The 13,393-nt window shown below is 46.7% G+C and overlaps 2 protein-coding genes across 3 annotated transcripts in view; both read right to left on the minus strand.

The window, feature by feature from the left end:
- LOC133353647 (septin-9-like) overlaps positions 1-304 on the minus strand; it is a 44,005-nt gene extending 43,701 nt beyond the window's left edge. Inside the window, exon 1 of one of the 2 annotated variants that reach the window (XM_061570051.1) lies at positions 150-304. In XM_061570051.1, the coding sequence (XP_061426035.1) occupies positions 150-186 (37 nt within the window). In that variant the 5' untranslated portion in view covers positions 187-304. The remainder of the gene's footprint in view (positions 1-149) is intronic. The other variant, XM_061570055.1, reaches the window with a different exon arrangement.
- Positions 305-6,298: 5,994 nt separating this feature from the next.
- Positions 6,299-13,351, minus strand: PSMD12 (proteasome 26S subunit, non-ATPase 12). The gene is made up of 11 exons (XM_061570047.1): positions 13,173-13,351; positions 12,263-12,322; positions 11,534-11,662; positions 11,304-11,411; positions 11,046-11,150; positions 10,781-10,930; positions 10,551-10,685; positions 9,911-10,023; positions 9,230-9,404; positions 8,105-8,182; positions 6,299-7,713 (listed from the first exon to the last, which is right to left on the minus strand). The coding sequence occupies exons 1-11, from the start codon at positions 13,278-13,280 to the stop codon at positions 7,504-7,506; spliced, it is 1,371 nt and encodes a 456-aa protein (XP_061426031.1). The 5' UTR covers positions 13,281-13,351; the 3' UTR covers positions 6,299-7,503.
- Between the last annotated feature and the right edge of the window lie 42 nt (positions 13,352-13,393).

Raw genomic sequence — 13,393 nt, forward strand, 5'->3', positions numbered from 1 at the left:
ACTTATCGGCCGTGAGCGGAAATCAAAGTGGGATGACGACCTCGGTTCGTGGCGCTGTGCGCTAACCACTGGACCACCGCTCCCCACAGTCACCCCCCACAATGTCACCCCCACGGCGTCACCCCCCACGACGCACACAAGACACGCACCACCATCATGGGAGAAGCAGTCCATACAGTGCTTCATCCCCCTCCTCGGCAGCTCGGAGCCCTCTCGCTCTCCAACACGCGGAGCGGCTGGAGAGGAGAGGGAGGAGAGGGAGGTCCTCCTCCCTGGCGAGTGGCTACCGGCCGGCGTGGGGGGGGCAGGGAGGAGACAAAGCGTGTGGGGGGGGGGCAGGGAGGAGACAAAGAGTGGGGGGAGGGGTCCCTGCAGGGAGCGCGCGCTTGGCTGGGCGGGAGGGCGCTCTGTGGTTATTGTCAGGGAGGGCTTTTCTGAAGGTGCAGAGGGGAGCGGTGGTAATGATGGTGGTGATGGTGGTGTTTGGGTAATGGTGATGGTGGTGTTTGATGGGTGGGTGACGGTGGTGTTTAGGTAATGATGGTGGTGATGGTGGTGTTTGGGTAATGGTGGTGGTGTTTGGGTAATGGTGGTGGTAATGGTGGTGTTTGATGGGTGGGTGGCGGTGGTGTTTGGGTAATGGTGATGGTGGTGTTTGATGGGTGGGTGACGGTGCTTGCTGGTCGTGTTAATCATCGGTGGTGTCGCGGTGAGCGCGCCACGCTACGAACCCGGCAACCCAAGTTCGATGCCCGCTCACGGCCAAACACCAGTGAAAAATATCTGAACCGGTCCTGGGCCTCCCCTAGGTCGACTTAGCCGCAAATGAGTACCTGGTGTGGCGGTATGTAAACATCGCTACTCGGGAGACAAAGGCGGCCGGGCGTGGTGCCGGCCACCCACCCCTCCTCGTGCGCCGCGTGTCGGCCTTCACAGGTGCTGCTCGCTAACAGCACTTGTCCCAAGTCTGTGGTGGACGTCTCAATATTACGTCCCACGGAGGGCATCGTTGTCAATCCACTGCCGATCGAGGATCTCCCCACGCCGTGCGGGCCGCGGGGAGTTATTTGATCACCGGTTGAGACATTACTCGCCACTGGTGTTCACCACAATGACAGCTGCCCATGAAGATGTAGATATGAAGAGACATTTCGAGCAAATCGGGGCCATTCGGTTCGTGTCGATGAGACTGGACCGCTGTCCTGGCAGCGCATCGCGACGCATTCTGAAGTTGAGATGCGCATCGTTACCTGTCAAGCTCATGGGATAAACCAGACAGACACGAGACAGCCTACAGACAGCGCTAGGACGAGTCGACACCATCGGAGCATTCAGTCCAGACAGAGAACAAACGAGACAGTACAGGACGAGCCCCTAAAAGCTCAGCGATACAATACAAATAAGAAGTACAAATACACGAATAACGAATTAATTTGTATCGAATGCAATTAATGTAATCGCCGAGGAAGCAAATCGATGTCTGGGATATGAACACCAACATCGATTTAGAAATCGACTTCGATACCCATAGCAGCAGCTGTGACCGTGACACGCGCTCCATGTGGATATCGCCCGACCATCAAAAAAGCCGTGGCATTACATTCCTATTCTACTGCATCTTGTTCAGATATATCGGTACCATTCGTTATCAATCAGACACCCTCGGATCTCGGTTTTATTTAATTACAAATATAATCTCGGTCGTAACTAGCGGTCATCACACAATGGGAATAGCAACGCGAATAAAATACATCCGTGCGTGTCCACCCAGTGCGTGTGGACACGGCATGGCCACGCAACCTGCGTGTGGATGCCGCACAGCAGACAGCCGAGAGGCGTGGCAGCAGCATCATCATCAGCCATGATCCATCCACTGCTGGATGAAGGCTTCGACAAAACACGGTACTATATGTATATCCATGGTGTCCGGGTAGGTTATAACACAGTAACTGCCATTCACAACCAGATATCATTGTGGCCAGGTCGCTTATGAAAAGGACCCATACAGTACTGGGTAGCTTAGTGGGAGTTACATCGTGTGACAAATATAATACTGTCTTCTTTGGGTCTTTCGGTAAAGTCACGTAGAAACATTTCTTTTTTACAAAAGACGACGACGTTTAGATCGCAACACAAGCAATCATCAGGAGAGAAAAAAGATGGGAAAAGCTGCTGAGGCAGGCTGTTTTAAAGGTTTGAAATGGGTGTAGCCGAAGGGTCACAAACGAAGTGGGCGGGGCTGGTGATGTTAAAGTGAGAGATTAACAAGTCAATGTACGATCTGGGAGCTACCCCCATGACGAAGGCGTGGAGGTGGCCATTGTATCGTGAGAGATTAGCAAGTCAATGTACGATCTGGGAGCTACCTCCATGACGAGGGCATGGAGGTGGCCATTGTATAGTGAGAGATTAGCAAGTCAATGTACGATCTGGGAGCTACCTCCATGACGAGGGCGTGGAGGTGGCCATTGTATCGTGAGAGATTAGCAAGTCAATGTACGATCTGGGAGCTACCTCCATGACGAGGGCGTGGAGGTGGCCATTGTATCGTGAGAGATTAGCAAGTCAATGTACGATCTGGGAGCTACCTCCATGACGAGGGCATGGAGGTGGCCATTGTATAGTGAGAGATTAGCAAGTCAATGTACGATCTGGGAGCTACCTCCATGACGAGGGCATGGAGGTGGCCTTTGTATCGTGAGAGATTAGCAAGTCAATGTACGATCTGGGAGCTACCTCCATGACGAGGGCATGGAGGTGGCCATTGTATCGTGAGAGATTAGCAAGTCAATGTAAGATCCGGGAGCTACCTCCATGACTAGGGCGTGGAGGTAGCCATTGTATCGTGAGAGATTAGAATGTCAATGTAAGATCGCAGAGCCACTGCCACATCGAGGACACGAGCGACGGTGGCTGTGTTAGTGCGAGACATTAAAACTGTTAATGTAAAACCAGAGAGTCGAAAGTAACTACTAACAGCGGAAGGTACGATGAAGACATCACAGCCAGTTATGACTTAAACTGGCTAATAACGTCCTTCCAATGATTGCTCAGTTTGTACCCATCTTCTCGGTTGCAATTGTGTCTGTGCATACTGTACTTTAATAGTAAGCGGGTGTGACGTAACCACGGCGCGTGTGTCAGGCAAGGTGCACTTTCGGCCACGTGAAGTTGTTGAAGGCTCGCTGACAGGAGACCATGGGACAGACCCACGTGCGCACATAGGTTGCCCGAGTAAGATGGCTGGCAGATGCACCCCCTGTGCTCCCTACTGCGCCGACTTGTTGCACTTTATCCGCCCGGCGATCCGCCTGGTTGTTGTGAGCGCCGCTCCTCTGCTCTCCGTTGTTAGATGGCGACTGCCTCCAACTGCCGAGTAGCGTCATTAATAAGTCTGCTCTCCACCACTGGCAGAAGTGATCTCCTCTCTAACCCGAGCCGCATCCGTTTAGCTCCCTCTATCCAGTCAAACACAAGCTGCTTGGGCATGCGGGCTACATGGCCCAGCAACTCAACCTTGCCTGCCAGAGGAGCTCACCGATGGCACTTTGTCCAGGTCCTTCAAAGATCTGTAAGCTCTTCACACAATCCAGTCTGGTTAAACCCAGGACGGATCGTAGGCAGGGCATCCTGAATGTATAAAACCGGCAAAGATGTTCATTTAAAAGGGCTCCACGTTTTGCAAACATAGAGTAAGTTATAAATGTGGCCGAGAAGGCCCGGAGCTTCGTATGGAGTGATAAACAGCGTTACGCAGCTGATGAAAATTTGATGCCGCTCAAATGATTCGGTCAAAATAACACTGCGCCTAGGTATGGAAACGTCTCCACTCTCTGCACAACTGCCCCATCACTCATGGGGAGCAGAGGTGGTGGGAGATTCAATTACACAAATGACCCAGGCAGGTACTTTGTTTTGATGGGACTGGTAGTGAGGCTCCATCCTAGTAGCTCGCTCCAGGTTCAACAGCACGGTCTCCAGTTCCTTCTCAGTGAGCAGAGGTCACCAGATCATAGCCAATATAAAGCCATGACTTGACTGCACCCGGGCATCGATCAACCTTCCATATATCTGTACCATGTAGAAAATCTTTCCGGTAGTCACAGAAAGCTTATTGAACTACATGGTCAAAGAAGATGTTAAATAGTGTAGGGGCCACAGGACATCCCTGTCGCACACCAAGGTGAACAGAAAATGGCTCAGACTACCAGGCACGCAGATTTACCCGGGTCAGCTCAACATAATGAATGTCCTTAATGATTGTGAGTAGATGATTAGGGACTCCAAAAGCACGAAGAATACCCCAGAGCCCTGGTCTGTTGATTGTATTATAGGCCTTGACTAGGTAAAAAATTCAGAGATGTAGGTCCTATTGGAATTCCCTACACCTCTGCTGTAGCAGACTGACTGAGAATATCTGTACCCTTTCACAAGTTACAAAGGACTCAGAGGTTACAGGCTATAAGCACTTCTCGCCCACAATATGCAAATCTGTAATGAGAATTCACTGCACGTAGCCGATTTTATTGCACGTATTCCCACTGTCTAGAGGCCATGTTTCGACTGCAGAATGCGTTGTGTATACATACAGCATGCTACAATATATACATGCTAAGAGTCTATACAATCCATAAATGCCACATTATAAATGCATATATAATATGCATAAATAACGTAGCATATTTACATGCATAATGCAGCATGCGTTTAATATGCATATGCTGTATATTAACGTGTAACAAAGCATAAACTATACACAGTATGCAGGCTACATGCAGTACATCTCATTCAAACGCACCCCCCCGCCTTGCATGCGATAGCGGGAAGCAGCGCCACTCGCATTCAATGAAACGTAATTCGACCATTATCGTTAACTGCCGCATTGTAATTTAATGACAACAGTAGAGGCTAGTGCAGCTCAATCCATTGTTGTTCCATGCCCAAGCTTGGATGGACCATGGCTGCTCCTGATGATAATGTATTAGAGAACGGCCCATTGTTGTCGCCGCGCGGTGCTGCTGCTGCTGCTGAGACGATGCGTGCCCACGACGACACCGCCACACGCGGCGCGACGCGGGCACCGTCCCCACCGTCACCACCGCCACGACCCCCGTCTCTCGCACGCACACGGCGGCAGCAACAACAACACCCCACAGCGAACACCGGTCGCGGCCTCCGCCTACCACGTGGCGGTGTGGCCCGATGGCCGGCTGAGCACGGTGAAGAGAAAGCCAGCGGCCCCGTCGGCGCACGCCGTAAGAAGCAAGCAGCGGTGTGCGCGGGCAGGCAGGCCGGCTCACTCACCACGCACTCGTCCGATGCAGATGTGGGGGGATGATCGCGACCACGGAACGCCTCCGCCCGCAGGGCCCCTTTCGAGACAACGGATTGTGGCCAGAGCACACGAACGCCGCCGCCGCCGCCAAATCGCCCAACGTCTGCTGCTGCTGCTGCCACCGCTCTGCGGCTTCCTGATTGCGATTGTTTCGCGTCGTCCTTTAGTTCTGTTACACGAACCACGCGGCACGAGACGCAGCGCTGCCTGCAGCAGCAGCAGCTGTGTGCGCAGTGGCACGGCTGCCGACTGAATGATTCATCTCATCGCCGCTCTGCTATAACGTCGGGATTCCACACTCAGGAGCATCTTTTATTCAATTATTTCAGAAGCTCAAGTGAAAGGTGATTTAAAGCTTCGTGACTGCAGGGATTCACTCTTGGGTCTTTCGGTCAAGTCACGTAAATAATAGATGACGTTTCGATCGCAACACAAGCAATCGTCTTTTAAGACCTTGTCTCGGCAGCTTTCTCTCTCACCTGAAGAAGATTGTTCGTGTTGCGATCGAAACGTCATCTACTTTTTTGTATTTAAGCGACTTAACCGAAAGACCCAAGTGTATCAAATTAAAGGTATTCACAAAATGTTAATTTAAAAAGGCGACAAACTGATTTTATCGGTTAATTTATAACCGTGGGTAGGCGAATTAAATCGCAATGGTGAATATTATGCAAAGTTAAACATTCTACCCAACCCGCCCTTCTCACCTCAGCCACTCCAGAAGGTAATCAATCATTGGCTAGGGTCGACTTGCGTGACCGGTTCTCATAAGAGCCCGTTCGATTGAGAACGGGTTTTAGGAGCTTTCCTCCTCCCCGCCCGCAAACACACCCTTTCTTTATAACCCATTATTCCCCACGTTAAACGTTAACATTGGAATGGCAAATACTGTAATATGGACTGATGAGTCTTTTCAATGTGGCAAATACAAAAATATGTAACATCGCAACTATAAGACTCGTCTCGTAGAAAGACACATTCGTGTGTTTTATTGTCTTGCCAATTTTTTCCCAACAAAAAACAAACGTAAAAATAACAGACATCAAAACGTCTTGCTTCACGTTTATACAGTTGACTTTCGACTTTGCACAACACACTTGAGCACGGATCAGCAGGGGCAGTACTGCAGGCTACAAACACAAGTTCACGGCTTCAGGTTACAATTATTCAGCAGCGAATAACCAAGATTCGGCCAAACAATGGCAACTTCATGATGGTCATGGGTGAAAAGTGTTTTCTCAAATCCCATCGTATGCTTTCTTTAAAACAACCCATTGTGTTCCATACAAGTGTTTAAACCACACTCTACCACACGGTGTATCTTAACTGCGAGATGTCACTCAATTTCACCTACCCAGCTCAAGAGACCGTACAATCCCACCAGGGAGAAAGAATGTACCAGTGTTTTCACAGAATGTAAATTGGAGACATCTCTGCTCACTTAAACCAGAACCCCCAGTAGATTTATTTTCATGAATAATTTTTCAGGATAATGCGGTCTAACAAGGTACTGCTATACAGTTTATATTTATGCACACACCCAAGCAATATTCCTGTGATGTACAAAATACCAACTAAAGCTCTGGGTCGATGTTGATTTTTCACCCAAAAACGATCATTTTCTACTGAGGCTCGTCCCATTCAGATTCGTCTAAAACACATAACTAAGAACCTACATTTAAAAATGCACCATGAACAAATATGTTCACGTGTTAATTAATGTGTATTCTGAAGAGTTCTGTACATTTTGCAATCAACTGTGTGAGATTTCAGGTACAAATACTAACTCCACTTTTTCTATCAATGCTGCTGTCATAAATTTGTATTGTCTGCCCACCCAAAGCAGACATGCTGTGTCGTTTATTCTGCTTACGGTTGGCAAACAGCATGAGGGGGTGTGGAGTTTTAATAGGCAGAATGAGTCAGCCAGAGTTTCCTGGAGTGCTGACGTCAGGCAAGATCGATGGATTTAATTAGGTTCTACTGAAAACTCCCTAAACCATCTAAAGTACCTACTGTGGGCACTCCGGAAACTCTTAGCTGGCACAATGATAATCCTCATTGAGCTAATGTGTCAAATGTGGGGGAATTCTCCAAGTCACCCACCAACAGTGCTTCAACCCTGCCCCTGCTACTCCTGCTGTTATCCCCTACTCCCCCAGACCAATCTATTGTAGGTTGTGGATCATCTCCTCCTTGGCAATAAGATGCGTGGTCTTATTGACTAGGGCCATGAGGGCGTTGAGCTTGTGGGACCAGTCATTAAGCAGGTCGTTGGGATCTTTGGGCCTCTGGAAGTTGATGACGCCAGCCAGCCGGTCCACTTTGGCAAACACAGTCTTGCTCACCACCAACCTGGACAGGAACTCCTCCGATTCCTACGGACAGAGCACAAGCCAAGCAAAGTCGTGCTCTTGGTTTACATATAAAGGGTAAAGATGCAATCCTGCAACAACTCGCTTACGCCGCTGCTGGTGGAAGGGCCTTCACTACAGTAGGCTCTAGACAGTGTTGGCCTACTCTTTCACACTGGCCAGATATATGGGAAGAGGTGGGAGTACTCCCACTTTACTCCATCAATATAAATAACATATGGGTGCCATTACACCTGGTGCTACTTTTTTATATATATACATACACAAGGTTACTATAAATTAAATGATTGGGGGATATGAAAAGATAAGGCTGGGTTACAATGCAGGTGTCCCTTGTTCTTGAAGACAGTCACTAGTGAACCATGGGAAGGTATTCTCAAAGGTCAAAACTTACATCAATGGACAGGTCGAGCAAATCTGCCATCCTCTGCATGCTGATCCTGGTGTAGTACTTGGCCATCACTCGGATATTCTGAAAACAAAAGCGGATTTAAAATCAATTGTTTTGATTGACGGTTTACTCACCGAATATTTTAACCGGTAAGCAATGGGTTTGCAGGACAGTGACAGATGCGATGGCATGGACAGGCCTTCATTCAGTAATTAGACAATGGACGATGGTTATGAGTAAACTACACGATGCGTTTTTCACACATTTTATGTACTAGCAGTCAAGAGTTTATTATGAAGGAAAGCTAAGCCAAATGTATTTTTTTAATATATAAACTATTTTACTGTATGTCTGCCACCGAGTGGGTATATGTTGCAGAGCAGACTGTATTTGTCTACCCTTGCAATAAGCTGACAGAAGATGGAGCTCTACGTATGCAAATACAGCACCTTTAAAACCACGATTAAATCCTGATTGAATGCAGAGAATACTTGACTGAAAGGTATTGTAAAATGCTTTTATATTTTAAGTTGTGTTTTATCCACCACCTAGTTCAACTGTAATTACAACTCTGTTTGAAATGCATTACCAAACTTTTGGGACTAATTAGCACTGTTTTCTTATTGTGTCATTTTGATGGTCTTATTCACAAACACTAAACTATTTTACATCATCATGAGAACCATTGCGAACCGATATCACAAACCACAAGGTAAATTCAAGGTGTGTACACGTAGAGGTTTGGTTTTGTCAATTCACTGCTGGATGAAGGTGTCCAATGGCCTTGGATATTTGACCATACTTCACCAAGGTGGCGAGTGCGTGCTGTGGTGAACTATTGCTCTGCACTGTCGTCTACTACCCACAATGCCTATTACACCCATCTTTTGCTCTTGGTGGTCAGCCATTCAAACACTAATTTGCTCAACCTTGGCTAATTTCCAAGATCCGATGAGATTGGGACACATTCTGGGAGATTACATTCAAGGTAGGACCCCCTAGGTCAGGGGTCGGCAACCAAAATAACAAGAGGAGCTATTTTTTCCGAATTCGGTATTAAACAAAAACCTCTTTCAAGAGCCACAATGCCGCTGATCCCTGCCCTCGGTGAATACAATGTGTACTCACATGCTCCACCACCCTGTTCTTAAGGACTTGCCACCGCTTCTCGCCCTCCTGAGAGTAGGAGAACACATCAGTCGCCGGGTTGTCGGCCGTGCCCTTACGCAGGTCTTTGCCGTACTTCTCCACCAGGGTGCCCCAGTGCATCAGCTCCGATGTGGTAAACAGCTTCAGTATCTCCCTGTGAGAAGAGTGCAGATGCCAAACTCTGCCAACAGGGAGGCGCTTTTAAAACCGCGAGACGAAAATTACGTTAAATTGTTGCAGATATAACACAAGCACGTGTGTGGGATATGAGAATTTTGAATTGTCAGACCAGGGAGTGGTAAAATGCCCATCTAAAGGCAAATTACTTGCATGAAAATAAATCGACGTTGTATTTTCTATCCACGTACTAAAGAATAGTAACACCTGTGATTTTATGTGCTCATATACCATACTATTGCATATCAAGACACATTTCTGTGGGTTTGTTTGGATACTAATCGAAGGCACAACACAATACTTAAGTCCAATAATACCTACAATCCTTTTGTCAATCCACATCTGGATGATAGTCGTCCTACTCTCTCTGGGTCATGGGAGTTGTTTGATCATACTTTACCAGCGCCTTGGACTAAGGCGCTATATACATCTATTGAAGACAATGTTATATAGATACTTTTTTGTTATAGTTCACATGGGTACCTGTATTTGGGAAGTTCCTCCAGCTTCTTGTCCTGGTTAACGCGGTGCACCAGGTCCGACTGCTCATTGTCATAGGCAGCCAGCACCACGTACAGAATGGCGCTCTTCATAACCTGCCATGAAGTTATGAAATCGTGGACTCATGATGGTATGAAAAATAATATAAATTCCCTCCTGATAATTACAGCTCATTACTGTCTTATATTCAACTTGTAGTATTTGTGCTTAAAACAGATGTGGCATTAAGCTTCATACTGATTCCTGGACATTCTAGTATGGTTAAATATCAAGTGGAGTCTCATTGAATTTCGTGATTTTTATGCAATCTTGTTTTTGACTGTATACCAAAGCAATGTTATTTCGTACAATATACAGTCGGTATTTTATTGTTTTAAATGGTTGAGGTAATACATAGCTATTTTATGAGCCAATTGCTTTCCTTTCGTAGATCTGTTCTTAATATTAACTTTCAAAATTCTAAATTAAGAGTGCTTTCGGAAATATTCCTAAACGTAAATTAAGGGCTCAAACAATTAAGTGTTAAACATGTATATATGTTTAAACCAGACACGGCTCAAACGTCCGGACTATTACGGCTCCGGTTATTACAAAACAAACTCATAAATGAGTGAGAAGTCACCTGCTGCCACTTTGCCCTCTCTGCTTGAATGCAGGGTGTGTCGTAAATGGCACGGTAGTGCTTGCAAATGGACAGGTAGGAGCCTTCATGCTGATCGAGTTGAATCATCAGGTCATAATATTTCAGCTTCAACTCCTGAAAACAAAAAAAGCATCATTATTAGGTCACAAGTCCAGTTGGAGCTTCATATGACAAGCAATAGCTCCAAATCATAAAAGTCAAAATGTTACCTCTGTGTTTTCCTCCTGGAAAAATTTTGTGTTGATCTTCTTGCTAATGATCTGAGTGCGGATGTAGTCCTTCACTGCAAGGCAAAGGCGCATCTGCTCCAAAATGAACTCGACCTTTTCTTTCTTTTCCATGGATCCAAATGTCTCCACCTACTCAACATAACACACAAATGTCAGCGTCCGCAAATCTCATCATGTAATCTCAAAATAGTTGCATTTGAATGCAATAAAGAGGCTTGCACATTTTAAATAAGGGTTCACAGACCTGCAGTTCTTGTAGGATATTTGAAGCCTCTACTAGTTCCCCCTTCTCTTCCTTGAATTTAGCCAAAATTCTTGTCAATCTTGCACGTTCAATCTCCACATAGATCTGTCGACAAAAAAATGGGCATACCAAATAAAGCACTTTGACCAGGACAATGATAAAATAAAATGTTTGAATATCATGGGATAACAACACTACCACTTGTCTGATGGTCTGTCAAGCTTACATGCAACTTAAATATTTCAATGGTTTACACACCTTGCCAGCAGTGACGGTCCTTAGTGTGTCGATAAGTTTGAGTTTGGTTTGCAAATCCGGTGTTTTTTCCACATATTCGCAGCACTGTTGCACCATTTTTGCCACCGCCTGTTAAACAACGTGAACAGCACGTGTCCCATTAGTGTGAAGCTGCAACACTACAAGCAATCTGACAACTTTAGCAAATAACACCCAGTGCCTGGCAACATTTCAGCAATTAAGATTGTAACCTGTTTGAGTTGGCTTCTCCGTTTTGTCATGATGATGATGTTTTCATTGAGGGCATCCCAATCTTTGGCTTCAAAACAGATCTGTACGATCCCTACCAGAATCCGTGAGGTGGACACCATATCACTGGCCTGCACACAAACCAACAATCAAGAGGTGTACACACATTTTAACTTCAATTAAATCAAGTTATGATCAGCCTTCATTTCACATTAGGAAAGATTGATAAGTCAAGGCGACTCAGCAGGTAAACTTAAGATTACAATGACAACTTTATGCATTTATGTGAGTTCAACACCATCCAAATATCACATGAGCATGGAAACAATCAAAATTGACTATAAATCACTTTAAGGTGCATTTAATACAATATGTATCTGAAACATCTAAATGCGACATCGTAATACTTTATACAACATGCGTGTACATCTTGAGAGCTTGTCGATGGGGCTAACTTTTAAAACAATATTTTCGAAAGGGAGGGGCTGAAAAGCTGTATGGTAGATAAAACATGGAGATGGGAATATGGAAAGGTGTCAATTAAAATACTTTATTGAGAAGAGCCAGTCACAGGAAGTGACAAGTAATTATTGTGGTTAGGAACATAAAACACATCAAATGATTTTTTGCACATAAACGACAATCTAAGACCCCTTAAGATGTTAAGACTTGACAAGTTGTAGGGAATTTCACACGCGTCATAACAATCATTCATGATACTCAACACTTACGGTTCGCGTCTGCTTCTCTAGAGACAGAAGGTTGTCAATGGCTTCTTGAAGCTTCCCTTCCTGCGAGCACAACACGTCGTTAACACGTTACACTCGATGTCGATCGCGTCCGAACCAAACCCGCCAATCTAACCCGTTACTTTATCAGCGCGAATCACACCGCACGTGCGCCTCGTCACTCAAGGCGCAGGAGTGTTGACCCAGCATGAGGTTATGGGCCGTATGGTAAAATACAGGTGTTCTATTCGCCCTCCGAGTACGTTCTTGTCTTTGTCGTGTCACTCTTCATCTCTATTCGTCTATACCCGTGCATTTGTGTCTCTCGGTGTATCTGTGCCAGAGGTGGGACAAAGTCATTGTTATGCAAGTCCAAGTCGAGTCTGAAGTCATCAAATTCATGACTCGAGTCTGACTCGAGTCCACACCTCTGATCTGTGCATGTCTTTTTCAGTGTCTTTTTTAGTGTCTGTATCTATCGCCGTCAGTCTGTGTCTTCGAGATGCCTCTCAAGTGTCTGTCTCTCTTCATTTCCTAACACGTGCAGCGTTTTTGTCAATTCACTGCTGGATGAGAGCCTCCCACGCCGTGAACTGTGGTTTTATCTGACCATACTTCGTCATCCTAGGCCTACGGTGCATGACATTCCCGATGGGCTCGAGTTTGTGCAAGACTGCCCATGTTGACACGGTTTTATGCGAAACGGAGTCACATTTCTCAAGAGCTCGTCAATTGGCATCTCCCGGCTTCTGCACCCGCCTCGGCCCACCAATCACTGCCGTCCCAAGCAGCACCCTTGTCGGCAGGGTGGCCGGGTAAGTCCACAGGCCACGCAGAGGCCTACCTCACCCATTCAAGAACACGCGAGCAACCCAACACGGCGACTGCGCTGGCGAACAGAAGAGGGACGCACCTCAGCCATCTTTCGAGACTCGGGCAGCCTCTGGTCCACCACGGGACTGTAGTCCACCTCCATCTTCACGATCTTGCCATTCCCGCCGTCCGCCATCGTGAGCGACATTACTCAGCAACTCACAGCGAACTCTGCGATTGTATTTCCAAGCGCGCTCACGCGACCCCGGGTCTGTCCCATTGGTCAGACCCACTCACGTGGTTACGCCCCTCCCACCTATC

This window comes from Lethenteron reissneri, chromosome 44, assembly GCF_015708825.2.
Source record: "Lethenteron reissneri isolate LAM-NWPU_2019-01 chromosome 44, ASM1570882v1, whole genome shotgun sequence".
NCBI classification, from domain to species: Eukaryota; Metazoa; Chordata; class Hyperoartia; order Petromyzontiformes; family Petromyzontidae; genus Lethenteron; species Lethenteron reissneri.